Source organism: Rissa tridactyla, chromosome 6, assembly GCF_028500815.1.
Source record: "Rissa tridactyla isolate bRisTri1 chromosome 6, bRisTri1.patW.cur.20221130, whole genome shotgun sequence".
NCBI lineage: Eukaryota > Metazoa > Chordata > Aves > Charadriiformes > Laridae > Rissa > Rissa tridactyla.
In genome coordinates this window covers 5,786,195-5,806,346 of record NC_071471.1, presented here as the reverse complement: position 1 = coordinate 5,806,346, position 20,152 = coordinate 5,786,195, and the positions used below count along the sequence as shown (strand labels likewise).

The 20,152-nt window shown below is 40.3% G+C and overlaps 1 protein-coding gene across 1 annotated transcript; it reads left to right on the top strand.

Moving 5' to 3' along the window:
- The first annotated feature begins 883 nt into the window (after window positions 1-883).
- SKIL (SKI like proto-oncogene) lies at window positions 884-19,990 on the top strand. The gene is made up of 7 exons (XM_054206978.1): window positions 884-1,014; window positions 1,593-3,519; window positions 8,433-8,530; window positions 9,944-10,182; window positions 10,391-10,632; window positions 11,701-11,925; window positions 14,840-19,990. Exons 2-7 carry the CDS (start codon window positions 2,413-2,415, stop codon window positions 14,999-15,001), a joined length of 2,073 nt encoding a protein of 690 aa, XP_054062953.1. The 5' UTR covers window positions 884-1,014; window positions 1,593-2,412; the 3' UTR covers window positions 15,002-19,990.
- The last annotated feature ends 162 nt before the right edge of the window (window positions 19,991-20,152 follow it).

Below are 20,152 nucleotides of genomic sequence, written 5' to 3'. Positions count from 1 at the left end.
CTGTCACCCGGTAGCAGGGTCTTACAGCGGAGCCCACCTCGTATGGGGACCCTGGCTGGGGGACAGTCACTGAAGGGTCCTCCCTGAGGGATTGTCACTAAGGGACACTCACTGAGGGATATTCACTGACGGAATCTCACTTGAGGGGACAGATACTGATGGGCACTCATTGAGAGACCCTCACTGAGGGACAGTCACTGAGGGACCCCCACGGGGACCCTTATTAAGGGGACAGTCACTGAGGGACCGTCACTGAGGGGATCCTCACTGAGGGATACTCACTGAGGAACACTAATAGAGGGACCCTCGCTGAGGGATGGTCATTGAGGGACACCCACTGAGGAATGGCCGTTGAGGGACACTCTCTGAGGGCCGCTGGCCGATGAGGGCCGCTCTGGCCGCCGAGCCTCAGGAGAGCGATGCGCCCGACAGCCCCCTGTCAGCGTCCGGGCCTCCTCCCTGCCCTCCCGCGGTGCCTGCTGCCTGCCCTCTCCCTTTCCGCCATGGCTGCTTTACCCCCCCCGCCCCGGCCCTCAGCGCTTCGCCGGCCCCGCCGGCGGCGCCGCCCGGTTGCTGCCCGCCGCCTCTCCCGGCCCCGCAGGCCCTCAACGGCGGCGAAGCGGTGGGCTGAGGGGAGGCGGCGGGAGGACGAGCAGAAATAACACCTATTTTTTTTTTAATTATTTTTTATTTTATTTTATTTTACTGTGGTTTTTTATTTTTTTCCACCCCTTTTCCGGGCGGGGGGAGGGCAGGGTTTCCCGGCGCTGAGGCGGCGGCGGCGGCGGGCGGGGGAAGGGCGGCCGCTGCCGCTGCCGCCGCTGCCCCAGACAGTGGGCGGGGCTGCGGCGGCGGCGGCGCGCGCCGCCGGCGGGTTCGTGCCCGCGCGCCGCCGCCGCCGCCGTCTCGGTGTCTTGTCGCCGCCGCCGTCTCTGCAGTGAGGTCACCGGGTGGGCGGCGCGTCCCCGGCGCCTGTTCCGCTCCCCGGGCTGCCGGGAGCCCCCGCGGCGCCGGGTGAGCAGCCGGGGAGTTACCGGGGAGGGAGGGATGGGGGGAATGGGTCTGAGGCGGGGGAGGGGCGCGCCGTCCCCGGGGGGAGGGAGCGGCGGCGGCGGCGGGCTGAGGGAAGCGCGGTGGCGGGGGGGCGGCGTGGGGCCGGCTGCGCCCCCGGGGAGGCGGGTAAGGGGCGGCGGGGGTGAGCCCAGCTCGGAGCGGTGCCGGCGGGGCTGAGGTGAGTCACGGCGGGGGAGGGAGGGAGGATGCGGCGTCCCGGGCCCTTCCGGGAAGGGGCTGCGGGGCGAGGTGGCCGGTCCCCGGGCGGAGGGGACGGAGAGCGGCCCGGCCGGCTCCCGGGAGAGCCCGTCCTTCCCCGGTGGGCACGGCGGGTGTGTGTGTGGGGGAAGCCGCCGCGGTGCCGCCCCGCCTTGGGGAGGTGTCTGGTGCCGCCGGCATCGCCCGTCTGCCGGGGCCGTGGTGGGGCTGGCGGTGGCCAGGGACAGCTCTAATTAATCGGGAAAGGCATCCCATCCTTTTCACGCAGAAAACTCACATTTTTGGGGTCGCTCATGTCCGTCCTCTTTCTCCCCTCACAGGAAAGGCTGACAGGACTGCGTTAGCACCAGACATAATTCAGCCGATGGCCTGGATCTTACCTCTCTTACTAATAACTCGGGGTGGGAAAATTGTGACACACACCGGTGACATCTGTGCGAAAGGTGACTCTCCAGGGACGTCTCGTTTTTTTGCCGGCGAGCTGGATCAGCCTTTAATTTGGGGGTTTATTTGTGAGCTGCCATAGTAACTCTCGTGGTGGTGGTGAAATCATAAAGTTGGCAGTGCAGTAAAGCAAGCCCTAAAGGTTGTTTGATCTCCGAGAACTGAAAGTGCTGAATAAAATTTTCATACAACTTAAACTACGTTTTTGGATCAGTTACGTTAAGATCAGTGTTCTTCAAACTGAGACCATTTTTCTATTTTAATATTTAAATAGAGACTTATTTGAAAAGACAGTATATTTTTTAAGGAAAAAAAATGATCAAGGGTGGACAGTCTTGCATCAACTCACCAATTTTTACTAAATCACTGTACAAGACTATTGTGTAAAATAGTGTGTAGGGTGTGAAGAAAAGCCTTTTGTATACCAACTGCAGCGGGTTTTTTATACAAGAAAATCGAACAAATAACTATAAAAGAAAAAATTGTGTAACCTTGCCATTATTAATTTTATGGTATTACATGCAAAATGGGTTACGTTTTTACTGTCAGAGGCTGAAGAAGTAACATTTTACTGAAAGGAGTGCAAAACTCGGTTTGCCTGAGGTAATCAAGATCGCTTGAAATTGTTTTTTTTGTATGAAGAAGCAGGAAAATGCACATTCAACACTGACTTAATTAAAGTTCTGGTGTTCAGCAATGGAAAGCCCGCAAATAAACTTCCCCCTAGGTCTAGTTTCGGACCAAAAAAGGAGTGGGATCCGAGAGGATGGGAGTCCTCCGTTAAAAAAAGCAATGACAGAAATGCATGTAAATAACAAAGTACGAGTTGTAATAAATAAATTGCCAACAATAAAGAAGGAAAACTTGGATGAATATGACGAAACTCCTGTGGAGGCTGATGGGGAAACCGCCAAGCCAAACAACGCTTCGCTATCTGAGCCTTTGAATTTAAATCCAGGTTTGAAACATACGTTGGCACAGTTCCACTTGAGCAGCCAGAGTTCACTGGGTGGACCGGCAGCTTTTTCGGCTCGTTATTCCCAGGACAGTATGTCACCCACTGTCTTCTTGCCTCTTCCATCACCGCAGATACTTTCTGGTCCGCTGCTTATTCCTCCAGACAGCTCCACAGAACTCACCCAGACCATACTGGAGGGGGAATCTATCTCTTGTTTTAAAGTCGGAGGAGAAAAAAGACTTTGCCTGCCTCAAGTGTTGAATTCGGTTCTCCGAGACTTTTCGCTGCAACAGATCAATACAGTGTGTGACGAACTGTATATATACTGCTCAAGGTGCACTTCCGACCAGCTTCATATTCTGAAGGTTTTGGGAATTCTTCCATTCAATGCTCCGTCCTGTGGGCTGATTACACTGACTGATGCTCAGAGACTATGCAATGCTTTACTACGTCCTCGCACTTTTCCGCAAAATGGCAGTTTTCTCCCTGGTAAGAACACGTTGGCCCAGTTGAAAGAGACTGGTAGTGCCTTTGAAGTAGAGCACGAATGCCTGGGCAAGTGCCAGGGGTTGTTTGCACCTCAGTTCTACCTTGCGCCGGATGACCCATGTATCCAGTGTTTGGAGTGCTACGGGATGTTCTCGCCCCAGACGTTTGTGATGCATTCGCACAGATCCCCCGACAAGAGGACCTGCCACTGGGGGTTTGAATCGGCCAAGTGGCACTGCTACCTGCATATTAACCAAAAATACTTAGGAACGTCGGAGGAGCGGGAACTGAAGCATCTCTTGGAGGAAATGAAGGAGAAATTTAGCGAGAAAAACCAGAAAAGAACGCGGTCCAAAGTAAGTTCACCTACTCTTGTAAAACTCCCAAGTTTCTTTCAGCTTACACGTAAATACTTGTTTTGGAAGCGCGTTGCTTGTCTTTTGTAAATGGGAATGCTTGTCAAATCAAGCCTAAGTTAAATTTGTGAGAGAGCTTCACCATGGAAATACATTTCTCATTAAAAGGTGTGGTAATCTCTTTCCTCTTTCGGCTGTAAGTCACTTCATTTGGGCTGGTTTGGCTTTGTTGGTTCTTGTTCTGTTCTAAGGTTTACAGTCTACGGAAAATTCGGAGATACTGTGGAAGTTGTCATTCTCCCATTTGACCTTTGAATGTGTTTTATGCAGTGTGCGTTGCAGCAGCTGAGCAAAGCAGAAAAGACCTTGAAAATCAAGTATTACAAATTAATTCTTCATTTGTTATTTTTACTCCAGCACACACATGTGTGGTGTATGGCGACCTGGCTTGCCAACCACCCATCTCATGACTTTGCGTGCAGGGTGATGGTGCATTGATAGGTTGCTATTTAGAATCCCAAAGTCTGCTTGTTCAGCAATAGCTTTCTGTTTAAACCAGTTGTATAGAGAAATATGCCAAAAAGAGGGGGTTTTTAGCAGCCCAAGTAATGAGCTGTAGGCCGGTATCTTGACAATGGTTAATAATAGATGTTGTATTTTTTCCTAAAATACTGCTGCAAGTCCACACTGTGGTTCAAAAATACAGAGCTTATTTTTCCCTTAGAGAGCTTCTACTTTAAATAGTAAGCCGAGCACCAGATAAGTATTGAACATCATAGATGTTTCCATTCAGAGAAGGTAGAGTTTTTGGGGTATAATTTAAATGTGAGAGGTTTTTAAATGGTTCCTGCCCCATGACTATCTTTCTTTTCAGTGTATTTGGCATTTATATGTCTGTTTAATGGCTACTGGTTTGACTGTATATCCATTTTGCCTGTTGGATGTTTTGTGGTGGATTTCAAAATAGCAGCGAGAGCAGTCCAGATGGTTGAGCCCAAAAAGGTGTGTTCTAAGTCGACGCCTTTCAGCATAAACTTCTGAAAAGTTAGTACTGCAGAAAGGCTTACTGCAGTAACAGGTATTTTTACAGTTGTGCCGGTCTATAGTAAGGGGTTTTAGCAGAAAATTTCCATGAAAGTCTGCAATGTGGCATGCTTACGCGTGATGAATTAGTTGAAGGTGCAGGTTAAGTTCATAGCAAGGAGGCTTCGCTTTTCATCTGGTAAAGACATGGCAGTCTCTATCCTTGCAATGCCAGTGTGGGTAATGAACTACAGGATGGTGGGTGCATCAGTGGAAATAGTCTTCCGTATTCATACCTCTAATACTGCTTCCCTTTTCACAGTAGCAGATTTCAGACCGAAAGGTCTTTCCGTTTCATGTGTACAGATGAAAAAAACAGCTGAAATTAGCAGTAACAGTAATTTGGACTGGACTGGTGCAAATTAAGTAGAAAAGCTTTGCGGAGTCTTCCGTTGCAGACCTGTATAGCTTTTCTCTTACAAAGCAGCATCTGAAATCAGAATGAGAGAGAAACCGTGCAAACTCGAACAAAGATAAAATGGCAGGGGAGGGTTCTTTTATTTTTTTTGGTCTCATAGATATTCATCTGGAAAGTACAAAAGATAGAAGAGTTTAATAGGGGAGTGTTGCAGCTCAGCCTCCGTTTCCTTGTCCTGGGGAAGCTTGTGCTGCTTCACTAGCCTTTTCTTTCCCTCATTTCTGTGGTGTGAGAGAGGTATTAGGTACAGTGTGTAGACATTCCCGTTTCTTACACTCCCAGGGAAAATTACTTGCAGGATGTTCCATTTGCTGTTCTGTCACCTCCTTACCACCTTTGCTGAGTCAGCCTTCAGAAGTGTCGGCACATCTTTGACGTTATCTTGGAGGGCCCAGGAAGAACGGTTGCCCTTGGCTAGATCTTTGTCCAGCCAGTCATAACAAATTATTAATTAAATCCCATAGACTTTGGAGCATCTTAGAGCCTGTGCATTGCCTTTCTCCTTAGCCTTTCACTGAGTTTATTCACCTCACAGCGCAAATATGCTTTTGCCTTGGATATTTTAAGAGCAGTGTACTCACAAGGTTAATTCCTTTCTGTTCTTTGTGCTAATAAGAAAGCTGTAAGCTGTATATTTTATTGTCACCGAGTTTCTCATTTTCTGTTGAGTTCTAGACTGCAGTGTCACATCCACCTGCTCTTCCTGGGAACAGCTGTCGCTAAAGTCTCTGCTGATCTCTGTGCTGTCAGATCCTCATTCCCTTTGACTTTGCGACAGTTCCTGATAATCGCTCTGCACTAAAACTTCGGCTTCTCAGACTAATTCCCTGAGTTGGTCACTGTGAGTGGGGAAAGGCTTGCAATGTGGAGAGTTAACATTTCTTCTGAATATTTTTGTAAATCCCATCTCTGCTAAAGCTACCGTCTTAATGATTAGGCTGAAACTGCTACTTATCTGTATATTTTTTCTTAAAGAACAGCTTTGCACAACTAGCTTTAGAAGAAAAATAAGACATATTTTTCTTGTAGCCCTTTCAAACACTTTAGGTAGCAGTAATTCAGTTTTAGGTTTACTTGGATATATTGCGTTTATAGAATTATTTAAGAGCATCTAAACTAAACAGATTGTTAGGTAATGAAATGCACATATATATTGAAGTAGATGCTTTATCACTATTTTATTAACCTAGATGATGAGGAAGGAATTGTGTTAGAAAAAGACTTATGTTCATTTACAATTACCTTTGTTTTCCTTTTCTAAGTAAAAATTTGATGGCAAGTTATGTAATTCATTTGCAAAATGCACAGTAATGAGTAAACGCTACAGTTGTTTTCCATTTGAAATACTGGGAACGTAAAAATCTGACCTAATAACTTGAAAATACAGATTACCTGATAAATAATTTCATATGTAAATACATGAACATGTTAAAATGTGAGTCCTAAAACATGGACAAGATGTGAATCAGAAGTTAAAATTGGTACTAGCATAGTGTGTCCTAGCTGTAGTGTAAGTAGAAGAATATAAGTACATTATTTAAATTATTAGAATGATCTGGATAAGTAGAAAAAACTTGACCAGTGTCAGGATGAGGCTGTTTTTGTAGAGATTATTTGCTGTATTTCAAATCTTTATTATTTAAAGGCTTGATGATGAATTTACTATTCTGTAGCTCAGCTTCCTTGTACCCTCCCTCCTTTGTATCTGTCTTGGGACTGAGTTGAGGAACAGGGGTGGAGTTAAATTTCAGTTTCGTTGCTAGAGCTGAATTTAGTGGGCAGGAAGTTTTGACCAGAATATTGTAGGTGGGATTTGGTCTCTCATGGTCAAGTGACATTTGATTCTGCAGACTTCGGTACAAGGTGTAATTGGGTACTCTCTTGACTGCCAGAGATGAAGTTCTGCAACAGTTGATTGCAGGGTGTGTAAATATAAACTTTTCTGATAATATATCATGTGCACAAGAAATTGTGAAGATGTTAGAATGCTAGGTGAAGCTTTTGGTACATTAGGATTTTTTTAGCTTTATAGGTTGTTTTTTTGGTTTTTTTTTAAATACAGCAACTTTCCGAAGGTACTGGGTCTGGCTGGAATGGTGTTAACTTTCTTCGTAGCAGCCTGTATGGTGCTGTGCTTTGGGTTTGTGGCTAAAACAGTGTTGGTAACACACCAGTGTTTCGGCTGCTGCTGAACAGCACTTAGGCAGTGTCAAGGCTTTCTTGGTTTCGTGCTTGGCCCCTGCAGCGAGTAGGCTGGGCATGGGCAAGAGACTGGCAGTGGCCAAAGAGATACTCCGTACTTTATAATGTCATGCTCAGCAATAAAAACTGGGACAGAAGGAGAAGAAAGGGGGGTTTGGCATCCGAGGTGGACGTTGTTTGGAGACTGGCTGGGCATCAATCTGCCTGTGGGAGGTGGTGAGGGATATCCTTTGCTTCACTTGTTGTTTTTTTTCTCTTTACTTCACCTATTAAACTGTCTTTATCTTGATGTGTGAGCTTTCTTGCTTTTGTCCCTATCCCGCTGGGGATGGTGGTGAGGGAGCCTCTGCGTGGGTGCTTGGATGCTGGCTGGGATCAACCGACCACACCAAAAACCCACTTCTCAAGGCTATTTTAATACAAAGAAATTAAGAACCAATTTCTTAGCTTTAAGTCTTGTTTAAATATATGATGAGACACCTTTCACTTGAAATTAATAGTACCTTTGCAGTGGAGCAGCAAGTATCCCAGATAACTTTGTGACGAAAAGAGTAATTCCAAAAATGTTTCTTGAGATGAACAGAACAACAATTGTTACCCAAATGCAGAATGCACAGAAGTTTTAAGATTATCTATTCTGATGCTGTTGAATTAATTTTATTTGTTACTGCAAAGGAAATGGAGTTAATCATGTTAGTGCAGCAGCTTTGCCCACTTTTGCAATAAAAATTTGTAACAACTAAAGAAAGTTCTCTCTCTGGAATTACCAGTAATGTTTCCATTTTATTCACAGGTTTTATTTTGTAATAAAGTATCTGGCAAGTGCTTACTATGATGTGGATACTTTATTGTAAAAGGCTCCTACAACCTTTTGGGAATCCTAGTTTCTGCTTTCTCTTTCTCCCAGACATTTTTAGCATGCCTCTGGCAGAGTTCTGGAAACTCAGCAGAGCTTTTATGTAGGTTTGTAAAGAGATTTTCTTTTAATTTTGTTTCTGCTTTGCCCGTAATGGGAATCTGGAGATTGAAGAAACTTCTGTGGCTTGCATCACCCTGCATCGCTGCCAAAACCACTCCATTTTCCAGTACCCCAGTTTCTCTGGTGTGTACGTATTAATGGTGTAAATGCCATTCCACTGAGGAGTGTTTATTAAAACGTAAATAACATGTATCCATGTTCCAATTACCTTTTATTTTTTCTTTTCTTCAGGCAGATTCACAGCAGAGCCTGGAATTGTCGCAGTGGTATCCAGTTATAAAGCAAGAAGCAGAAACCGATCCTCAACCACCCTCCTTTTTCCATCCCAGGTAACTGAATTTCCTGTGTAGATCTGTAAGCACTGTATGTACAAATATTTGAATTATCTTTAAATAGCCAAAAGTATTTAAACTGAAAAAAAATGTATTTGCAACCTGAACTGTCAGGAGAACTCTAAGGGATCGCACAGGAATAATTGAACCCTAACTTTTTAATGCATTTCTTAGTGTAAATGTTAATGAACTGCTTATGAGTGGGTTTTGGTACAGAACTCAAGCTGTGATCCGTGAGTGTTCTTCAGTAGGCAATACAATTGAAATGTAATTACAATTTCCCTTTTCAGAGTAGGAATGACAGAAGGTAATTTTTAATCTTATTATAATATAATGCATGCATATGGAAAGTTGCATAGGGCCTGTTTACCACGAGTGCAACTTAATTTACTTTCAAAAAAGACTTGTAAAAGGTGTTTGAAGGCTTTCTTCCACACTGGAGCAATGGCTACAGCTGAATTGTCTGTTGATTAGTTTCCTGGTTTTAGAAACCAAGTGTATTTCCTTAACGTAGTACACAGTTTATCATCTGCATCAGCGAAGGAAACAGTTTTTCTTGACGTACCTCTTCCCCGTGTGATTATGCATTTACCGTATATGGGTGAGATCAGAGTCTTTTGGCTAGCAGCGTGCGTCAAAGCCAGACACGCATCAAACTAGTTCCCACGCAAACACATGAATGTGATGGTCCCTCGGTTTGCTGTTTCTGTCGGCGCCTTCCGAACTAGGAGAACTAGGAGAAGGGAAAGTGTTGAAGACAGCAACCTTGACTCCAGTGTCGTGACACTGATTATCTTGGCGCTGACCTTAACACATCTGGCACTCTTTTCCTTCTGTATTAGACAAAAGCGGAGGGGCTAGGTTAGGGCGGTACGGAAGGATGCTCCCAGGAGTCCAGGAGCTGTGAAAATCCAGATGGATTGCTCAGTGTATGTGGGAAAGAAGGTCCAGCGTTGGTCTCAGATGTGCCCCCGCACTCTCAGTGCACAACTTTGCTTTGTAAAGAACGGTCTGCTCGTTCCCACTGCACTGATCACTTCCCCCATCCTCCATTGCTAATATAAGGATTATGAAAATGCTAGAGAATCTGGATTCAGTGGCATTCTAATTTCACTCTGCATTTAAATGAAGTCTTCATATGATTTTCTGTATGATTTTTTTAATCGGCCATGTTTGAAAAATCCTCTTGTTTGATAGCCTCAAAACCTTATCTAGATAATCTACTCAGTAAAGATTTAAGTGGGTCATTAGGATTTCCTTTTGCATAGGAAAAATTTAAAAAGGATGTGCTTATTTCCCATCGAAACTTTCACAGTGTAAAATCACATGAAATTAAACTTACTGCTCTGTACCAGTCATTGTTTATTATGCTTACCTTTCATTCTTAATTTTACTGTTCTGTTGTTTCAGTTACTACCTTTATATGTGTGATAAAGTGGTTGCCCCAAATGTATCTCTTGCATCACAATATAAGGATGTTGCAAAAACAACAGTGAAAGCTTCAGAAGTAATTAAATCCTCACCTGGACAGTCAGAGAAGAAGCTCAGTAGTGGAAAGCACAAAAAAGCTGCCTCCTATCCAGAGCTTTCTCTTGAAGAACAGGAAAAAATTGACTTGAAAACTGGTGTGGAGCAGCATAAACATTTGGGTGAGTAGTGAAAATTATGTTGAAGTCTATTTTTTTATCGTATAATTTTGGAAAGCTCAACACTAAGCTGGTGTTTTGTGATGTCGCTTCAGTTTTCCAAAAATTCTTCTCACCTTTTTATAATCTTCAGTTTTCTTTGCCTTTTTTTTTCCACTCTGGAAGTTTAATTTTCTGTGATTATTATGCTGTGTTCTTCTTTTCTTTGTAGATCCGCCTGTGTCAACTCGTTCTGCAAGAGGTGCAAAATCTGAACACGTTTCTTCCAAAATCACTAGAGACTTTGGCCGTGTTGAAGTAGGTAACGATGTGCGAACCTTGTCCCCCACTCTCATGAAAGACATCAGTTGTGAAGATGACAAGGGAAGGATCATGGAAGAAGTAATGAAAACCTATATCAAACAGCAAGAAAAACTAAATACTATTTTGCGGAGGAAACAGCAGCTTCAAATGGTACAGTGCTAATCTGAGTGCATTTCACTTTTGGCATCAGAAGACTGATGTTAGCTTGTTGGTTCTAGAATCAGTCTCACAGGTTACATTCATTTAGGAACACCGAAACACACAGATAATTTCCCCCCAGCTTGAACCCAGACACTCTTCTGCTCATTAGGTTTGAGTCCGCTAAAGATTGGTGTCTCTTCAGTTTGCAACAACTGTGTTCAAGCAGCTCCTCCTTTTGTTTTACCCAAATTAAAACTACTTCTTTCACTTTAAAATGTTTTCCAAACATTTTGGCAATTATAGTTTCTCTAAAATTTCTCAGTTTTCAGGATTTTAAAGATGCAGACATCAGTATTCTAGGAATGGTCTTATCAATGCCCTGTATAAAAAAAGAGTACCACCTTCCTATTTCTGTTTGATAAGCCCTTGTTTTTAGGGGGATTTTACTAGTCTTTTAAAATAACGGATGACATTAGAAGCTAGTGTTCGCTTGTGATTTTGCCTCATGTCTGTTTTCCGAACTAAGGTAAACAATGTTTTTGCTTCTCATGTTCATAGAACATAGTATTTTATTTTACTTTAGTTCATTTAATGTTAAGCTCAGAATCTGTGAGCTCAGATAGGCCCTAGAGCTGCTACTTTTAAGTTGCTCTGCTGTTGGAGAGGTTGTAGATGAGTTTAAAAAAAAAAAGACTTTAAAAAATACCAAAATGCTAGTGGAAAAAGAAATCAAACACATTTATTCTGTTTTCTGATGATGCACTTCTTACATCTTCAGAGTATATTTATTAAATCAGTGCTGCTGCTTTCTGAGTTCCAGTACTGAAAGTTGTGAATCTGTTTTTGTAAGCTCCGCGTACTTGGAGGTATAAATATTTAAAAGTATAAAAATTAAATGCTTGCTACAGAATTCCAGGCTGTCATTGATAAGTGGGTAAATACCATTGTCAGGCTGTTGTTACCAGTAGATAAATGTGCTCTTTTTGGCCTCAGTGTTTCCAGCTAGACACATAAATTCAGTGTTCTACTTTTCTGGTTTAGAAGCAAGGTGTGTGTGACCCTGATTTTTCTTGACAGGAAGTGGAAATGTTAAGCAATTCTAAAGCAATGAAGGAACTAACAGAAGAGCAGCAGAATTTACAAAAAGAACTTGAATGTTTGCAAACGGAGCATGCTCAAAGAATGGAAGAGTTTTATTTTGAGCAGAGAGACTTGGAGAAGAAACTGGACCAAGTGATGAAGCAAAAGTGTAGCTGTGACTCCAATTTAGAAAAAGACAAAGAAGCTGAATATGCAGCACAGGTGAGAAGGGAAAGTTGGCTTCAAACCAAACGATATTTAGTCTATCAGGAAATGGTCAAGCTGTTGCTCAGCCAACTTAAGGTTTCATCTTCTCCATGTGTTCTGATACCATAGACGAACACCAGAATAGATCACAGTGACATCAGTATTTATTTCCCTGTTCCTTGATTGAAACTGAGGTAGAACGCAACTTACAGAAACACACAAAGTTATTGAAGAAGTAGGAATCATAAACACAAGGTCTGTTACATCCTCATTTAAAACAAATCATGTTTTTAATGTATATAGGCTCGCCCAGGTTACAGAATTAGACATTCTAATTTTAGTTATAGAAGTAAGCTATTCCTCTTTTTCTTCTTGTTATGTTAAAAAAAAGAACTCAAACCTCTCAACCACCTTTTTGTCAGATTAGTTGCGTACCTCACTGCTCTTTCTGTCCCTTGGTGGTAGGATCTTCTGCACTATCTGTGTTGTATCAAAGCATTAGGTCAAGACTTCTCTTGGAAATTAAAATCATATTTTTGTCTCTCATTCTTGCCTCTTGGGTTCATATGTCGAAACCTATGGAGATATTTTTCTTTCACTTTCCTTTTAACTTCTACCATTGCTTCTTTATGTTGGAGGTTATTCGTGTCATTCCAGTAGGAAAAATATAGTTAATGGCAAAGGGAGCCTTGGAATGCCCCTTTTCAAAATCAGTTGCGGTTATGATTAGATGTATAGTGATGTATTTTGTACTGTGTCACAGAAAACTAGTCTTCACAGTTTTTTTAAAGTAAACAAAATCTGAAACTTAAGCTCAGTAGAGCTTTGTGGTCATTTGAACATAGCTGCATATGTTTCCTGTTCTTATTGTCTCAAACTAAGAAACAGGCAGTACTTGAGAGACAGGTTTTGGTATTTTTGGGGAGTAGGGCAGAGACTAGCATCATAAATCCCTCTCATGAATTTAATTTCATGACATCCCACTCCACAGATTCCGAGCCTTTGCTGCCAGAAATAATCCTCTCTGACTAAGGCCTGATTTACTAAACATCTGGTACAAGCCCTATTACTGCAAGTAGCAACATGTTCTAATTTATGAAGATAATCATGTATAGCATGTTTTATATGGCTTGTGTAGCTTGCTTACTTTAGAGGGTAAAAACCATAGATTGTTCCCCAAGGAGACTGGTTGGTTGTTTCTTTTGAAGTTAGACTTTGAAAACTAAACACATTCCTTGCATGAAAGTTTACTCTGTTATTACCTGTGTGGTAGGGCTGTTCGCAACATACAATTTGAACCTTTTTCTCCATTTACCGCATCTTAGAATAGATTTTGGACCCTAGGTTCCAAGCAGTTGTCAAAAGTACCTGAGTTAAACAGAGGTCCTGGCAACCAGTAACTTTCCTAAGCTGTGTATACAGGAATTAAAAAAAGCCTTAGTTCATCTTGAAGCAGTTGCCCAGGCTGCCCTTTTCTTTGTGAGAACTGTGGACTGGGAGGAACCCTCTTTGTACATTAAATAAAATCAGCAATTAGGGATTTGCAGCTTGCTTAATTATCTGTTCCTCTTTCTAGGCCTGCCTGGAGATGCACTAAATGTCTTCTCCCCCTTTTTGACTTATTTCTGGAATTGTCTAGTTTAATTGTTGCTTTACCCTGCCAGTCACAGAGGGGCAGTATAACCAGTACTGGAACCTTTCCTTAGAGCTGGAAATCAAAACTCAACCAGAGAAGTGCTTACGCAGTACGTGCTGCAACATGCAGGCAGTGGGCATATCGTACTGCAACAGCTTACTTCATCAAAGTAGTGGAGTCAGGAGACTTACATTAATAGCCTATTGCCGTCTAAGAACTGCTTAAATATCTCTGATTGTAGGAAAAACCATTTAAATTTAATTTCTGATTATACAAGTGGAGATGGAAGTCCACTGGATGTGATGTTTCTCTAAAATCAGCACAGGAGTTCCTTTGCCCGGTACATTTTATAGCAATTGGTGAACCCCAGGGATCCTGTGTGCTCCTGCTCTTTCATTCTCGTGAACTGTCTTCCTCGTTTTCAGTGAGATGTATTCTTAGTGATGATTTAAATCAGGTAGATACCTGTCATTATAAAGGCAGATGATTTTTTTTAGATTCAGTGAGGTCTTTTTGTAAGAAATAACCTTTTAAGTCAACGGTAGAGAAGATAACTGGTTTCCAGTCTCCTCCCTGTTTTAACTGCTGGTAGTATACCTATAAGCAATTTGACAGTAACTTTCCCACACTTGAAAAATTCATCAGATGTTTCCAGATCTCACCGTAAATAAGTTTTGATGACACTCTAGCAAGTTTCAGTTTTACTGTACTGTAGATGAAAAAATTGTTTAATTTCTGTGTTTAAACACAAAATATTTCACAAAAAAATTAGGGTGGACTCGTGTTTATGAACACACACATAAATGCACAGGTGGTTATGTTCAAAATTTTCTGGACGTTATTGCTGGTAATTCTGTTTCATTTATACTAAAGTGTATCAGAAAACTGGTGGTGGTTTTATTTGTTACAGAAATGCATTCAGGCTCTGAAATAAAGAAGTAGTATTTTGTCGGGGAAGAGAAGTGAACCTGGGAAATGAAAAAGTGCTATTTATTCTGTGATTTTTGAAACATGTGATGCAGACATCATCACAGTCTTCCTAACAGATTATGTGTATTAGTGACATGGTCTAGTGTGACAGTTCATACAACTACAGTTTATATGTATGTAAAGATTAGACTTTCTCCTTTTTTGTTTATAGTATGATGTTTATGCAACTTTGTGTATTGATGTAATTTGCTAGTGGTGTGGTAGGTAACTGCATAATTCTCATCAATGGCGTCTGGAAGTGAATAGCTGACGTTAAGTTTGCTAAAATTTGCTCTGCCTCTCTGTCTCTCCTCTCTTTTACAGCTAGCAGAATTGAGACAGCGATTGGATCATGCGGAGGCAGATAGACAAGAGCTTCAAGATGAACTGAGACAAGAACGGGAGGCAAGGGAAAAGTTAGAGATGATGATAAAGGAATTGAAGCTACAGATCTTGAAGTCTTCAAAAAATGGGAAAGGAAAATAGAACTTGGAAGAGGAAGCGTGACTACGTCCTTCAAACAGGGTGTTTTGGTTTTTAATGAATGGTGAGCAGTTTCTGTGTGATGAGAAAAAATATTCTCTACAGATTTCTATTTGCCAGACAAGTCCAGATGAAGATATACATATATATAAATAAATAGAGATAGATAGGTATCCATTTTTAGATTTTCCCAACCAGTGAAAATCTGCCTTTGTTTGTACTGGTGTTTTTCTCAAACAATGAAAAATATGAAACTCTTGGTTGAGAGTGACCAGTTTCTGTCTATTTCTAATGGAGTCTTGAGGACTCTATACCTTTAAACTTTGTCTGTTAAAATATATGTGGTGATCTTTATTTTGCTATCAATTGCACATCCAGTTATAAAAGTACATTAAAATCATTCTGAGTTCTTCAAGGTCAAAAATAGTTTGGGTTTCAGTGAGAATTATGTGTTCTCAAACTGGGGGAAGTAAGGGCAACGTTTCATCTGTAAGGTAATACTCAAAATCGCCACAATGATAGATGATTGATCATCAAAAGTGATTTACCAGCATTTTTCCCATAATTTCATTGTGTGAAGTCAAGCTGATCTTTTCAGTATTTTCTATTTAACAACTCATTATCAGTCTAAAGATTTTTAGAGCCAGCATTTGCTTGCCGTGCTGGCAGAAGAAAACGTTAGGGTTGTTTTGTAAATTAAAAAAATTACAATTGCAATGGAATCTTTGGAAATCAAAAATTCACATATTTTCTTTTGTTTTTTTCTATATAGTAAGTATGAAAGAAACGTTAATAAAAGGCTTAAAGGTGGGGCTTTTCCGTCTAGAAACTGAGAAAGCTTGACTTAACTGGTTTTTCAGATACTCATGCTTTCAAGAAAAATAATATTAAAAAATACGTTAGTTTCTTTAGTACCCTAAGCCTCCACACTTTGAGCGTATTGCCAGCTTGTGGATTTTTCTTTCATTACATAGAACAAGCCTTAACTGACATTGCGATAATAGCTTAAAAAATAAAATTCTGAGATACGGCACTTTGAAAATCATTTTGATAGTCTCTGTATTTGAATGACATGGTGATGTTACCATGAATTAAGAAATACAGCATGTTTGTTAAGCTATAACGTTTTAAAATGTGTAATTGTACAGAATTACTGTTTTATGTATATATAATGTTTGAGTACTTCAGAAGTCTGGTTCCTAGTGGATTAAAAGCATGACTACAAAGTTGGATGAAGAAATACTTTTTTGCACTTCTCTCCAAAAAGTTTGATACAGCTGACCGATGTTAGTTGTGAGTGAATAGGAATATTTTAATAGTTCTAGTATTTCACTACATAATTTTAACCTTTCCTTCAGCTTCTGGTTTTGAGGTACTTAGATTTTTTCTTCTCTTAATAATTCAGTTAATTTTAGGTTAAACCACTAGTAAAAGCCTACATTGATTTATTTTTTTTCCTGAACTAGTAAAGCTGAAAACTTTTTATTTCTTTTTTTGTTTCTCTTTTAATGGTATAACATGACTGAATATCACAGAGAAAGATAAACTTGCACATATCCTTAAGTTGAATGAGAAATGAGGTGGTAAATTAAATGTCATGGAGTCATAGGATGATTCTTTTATAGCCGTGTACAATTTTGTTTAAGAACTGTGTCATATTTACACTGACGATTAAAGCAGGTTAGATGAAAAATATCAAAAAATTTTCTTTGTCAGTGTTGATCAGAAGACCCAGATGACATTTTTCCCTTCTTCAACTCCGTCTCCAAATTTTTGCTTTAAAAAAAAAAAAAAAAAAAAACCAAAAAGGAAAAAGCCTGTCGTTGCAGCGTGGTTTGGAAGGAAAGGTGCTGACTATAAATGATTCTGGTTGTGTGTGCACCACTTGCTTCTAAAAACACAAGGAATGTTTTATTGTAACAACCACCGAAAACATGGCTATAGGGAGAGTGGGGAAAAATGTTGATGAAAGTGTGATTATTAGGGAATGGAGCTTGAAGTAGTCCAACTTGATGGACAGAACCTACGTTGGATTAGCTAGATGGGCAAGTAAGAAAACACCGTCCTGGGAAACTGAAACGTTTTATCCAGGTATTATTAAAGAATCAAAAGATACCATTTCTAGTTGCTTTTCAGTGTCAATGTTTTGAACCAGACTTGTTCGATTGTCAATGTAGATAAGGCCATACGGACTCATATAATACAGCCGCAGTAACTAATTTACCACAGTATTTATAGCTTAGCCGTTGAATGTATGGAATCCTCAAGGGATTATTATATTAGAATACTGTATATTCCATTTTCGTTCAGGTCTCGTCTATGTTACATGACTTCAGATAAAATTTCCCCCTTTGCCGCCGGTTGATCTTTGGCGGTGGCAGTTGTGGTGGAGGACTAGAGTAGCCTGGGTTCCCCTGCCTCAGCCAGCACTTCAGCCACCTCTCAACCAGCTGTGGACTATTAAACCGCTGGTGGCCATGGTTTGTACTAATATTTTCCCTGTTGCAAGAACTCAAGCCAGCTGTATGAAGTTTTAGCAATTCCAGCTGCAGATAAGGCCTCCGAGTTGTTTTAAAACACCTGGCTGACAAAGCTAACGGAACATTCATTACAATGACTTTTCAAGTAGCTTTGTAAATAGTCCATTTAGCTCATCTAAAGTTAGAATGCATTTTAAATTCTTGTAATCCTCTTAAAATTCTTAAATAATACTTTCAGGCTCTTTACGTAACATAAATAATTTTCGTATGTGTAGACTTAATTTTATACTGATTTTAAGTAATAATGTATACATAAATGTGCCATAGATTTTGTGTGTTCACAGTCTTTGAAAGATAGTTTTTTAGTAAATTGTAAATAATCCTGCGTAAGTTCTAGAACAAATATATGTTGACCTTTTTTCGCTACCTTAGACTAGTTATATCGAATGGTTTATTTTACAGCCTAATATAGGAACTTGGAATGCACACTTAAGGGCCCTCACTTAAGTGCACACTTAATGGTAGAAACTAATTCTGTCGTTAGATCCTCGCTTTTAGTCACAGCGTGCTCATTTTATGTATTATTTGTTTTGCCTTCAGTTATTGCTTGCTGATCTTTCAGGCAGGAAGTCGTTTTCCCAGATAGTTGTGACGTGAAACCTTTAGGAAAAAATCCTAAAATTGGCCATGATTTTGCAAGTTGCACGATAACACCTAGACCAAGATCAAAGTTGCCTAGTGCACCTTTCGGAACAAAGTAAGTGGGATTCAAGGTGAACATCTAGTTTGCTCCTATACTTCTTTAAAAGAGAACTTTCACGTGCTTTGTGTGCTCTAATAAACAAGAAAATTCAAGAGCTTAGAGAGTAAAACTCTTGTGATTCTGGCAGTCTGAAAGCACCGTCGTTCACAGCGTAGCCACGTGTCCCTAGATGAAAGAGATTTTTATCTAAATCTCCAAACTTTAAGTCTGTGTTTCAGTTTTTGTGAAGCATATCATTTAGCTTGAGTATTTAGATAACGGTAGTTATGTTTCACATTCTTAAACTGATTTTATTCTATATTTAATATATTAATAGCTTAGGTGTAAAATCATTTGTATATAGTAAAGGCATAATGCAATTAGTGAAGTAGGAGAAGTTGAGTGGGAGCATAAAGCTACAGGTGGCCTGAAAAAATAAGGCTTGGCCCATATTTTAGAAGTCACAAGGTTCTATTCATACATTCTTGTTTTATACTGGGGGAGGGGATAGCTAGAATGTGTTATGAAATCTTTGGAAAACTTTCCTAGCATTAGTCGTGAAGTTGGCCGTGACGTGCTGTCGTGGTCAGCTTCCTAGAATTCACTCGTTTGTAGAGTATATATTTTGATTGTCAGTAAAGATAACAACTTTGTATTTTTTCTGCACTTAATTCATGTAATTAATCCACACAACGGAGTTTTCTAGAACATGGAAGCTGACAAAAGAAATAATTACACCTACCTGTTAATCTGTGCTTGCAATATTTCAGTAATTTTATGTAAGCTGTCAATAGTACGCAGCAGAAAGCTGCAAATTTCAATTTTCTTTTTGCTGATTACCTTTGTAGCGCGAGTATTCACCAGTTTTCATTACAGAAGGCTTGTAGAATTTTCTATTTGTTGCATATCTCTATTACAAAAGGACATAAATTTTTTTAGCTTTTTTGAAAGTCAGCAGTTATTGCTTACAGATTGCACGACGATTTTGTAGTGTGTCTGCATTGCTTAGAAAATTTTTTTTTCAGGGTTAGTGGTTCGGTTGGAAAATGCTTGAAAAATGGGTTTTAAGCACTTCAAGCACAGCAAACAAATGGTATAAAATTTTGCTATTTGAAAGTCGATGAAATGTAACGATATCAATTGAATTTTTTTTCTTCAAATATAGATACCTCACTTAAAGGAAAGCACAGCTGTACTGTATTTAAACTAATTCTAGAAAATAATAAAAAGTTGGTCTGAAATATTTTGTTGCCATTGCGTTGCTTTCTGTGATTGACAAAATCTCTTTTTGTGTTTTCATACTCACTCTCAAAAGTATTTATTGATGTTGACATGCCAGTATAATTATGTTACTAAATTACAGAAAGTAGCTGCAAAACAACAGAGTCTGTGTTAGCTGAAGGCAACAGGTTGAATGACTATTCTGAAACCACAGTAAAAGCCTGTGAAAAAATGATCAGTGCATTCAACAATTTTTAATACTTTGCCAATGATGTACAGTCTTATCGTTAGAGTTGCTGTGGTTGCATTACATGACACACAATACTGTCCTCTACCTCACGTGAGATTTAACAGATATTTTATATGGTTTTAGTAAACAAGATGCATCTATCTGGTCACTTAGTTTACAAATTTTGAATTATATTTATTGAAACATGACATACTGTGCTCTTAGCTTATACCTCAATTGTATTTTGTGCTGTTCTCCATTTTCATGCCTTGTAAATACCTGTATAGATTGTGGATTCAAAAACAAATAAAGAACTGTAATGTCCGAACGCTTGTCTTCGTCCTATTTTTGAACACTGACTTCTAAACTTGACTTTTTGGAAGGTGTTTAACAACGGTGCTTTTCTAAGGAGGAGAGAGCCTTCCTTGCTTTGATTCCACAGAATTAAAACCTGATTACACTGAATCCTGTTAGCAGGACTC

Bases quoted from the DNA above. Each gene is read 5' to 3' on its own strand.
- SKIL (XM_054206978.1), top strand. From the start codon at position 2,413: ATGGAAAGCCCGCAAATAAACTTCCCCCTAGGTCTAGTTTCGGACCAA. The intron at 10,633-11,700 runs GTACAGTGCTAA...TTTTCTTGACAG, and splicing joins GGAAACAGCAGCTTCAAATG to GAAGTGGAAATGTTAAGCAA. The intron at 11,926-14,839 runs GTGAGAAGGGAA...TCTCTTTTACAG, and splicing joins AAGCTGAATATGCAGCACAG to CTAGCAGAATTGAGACAGCG.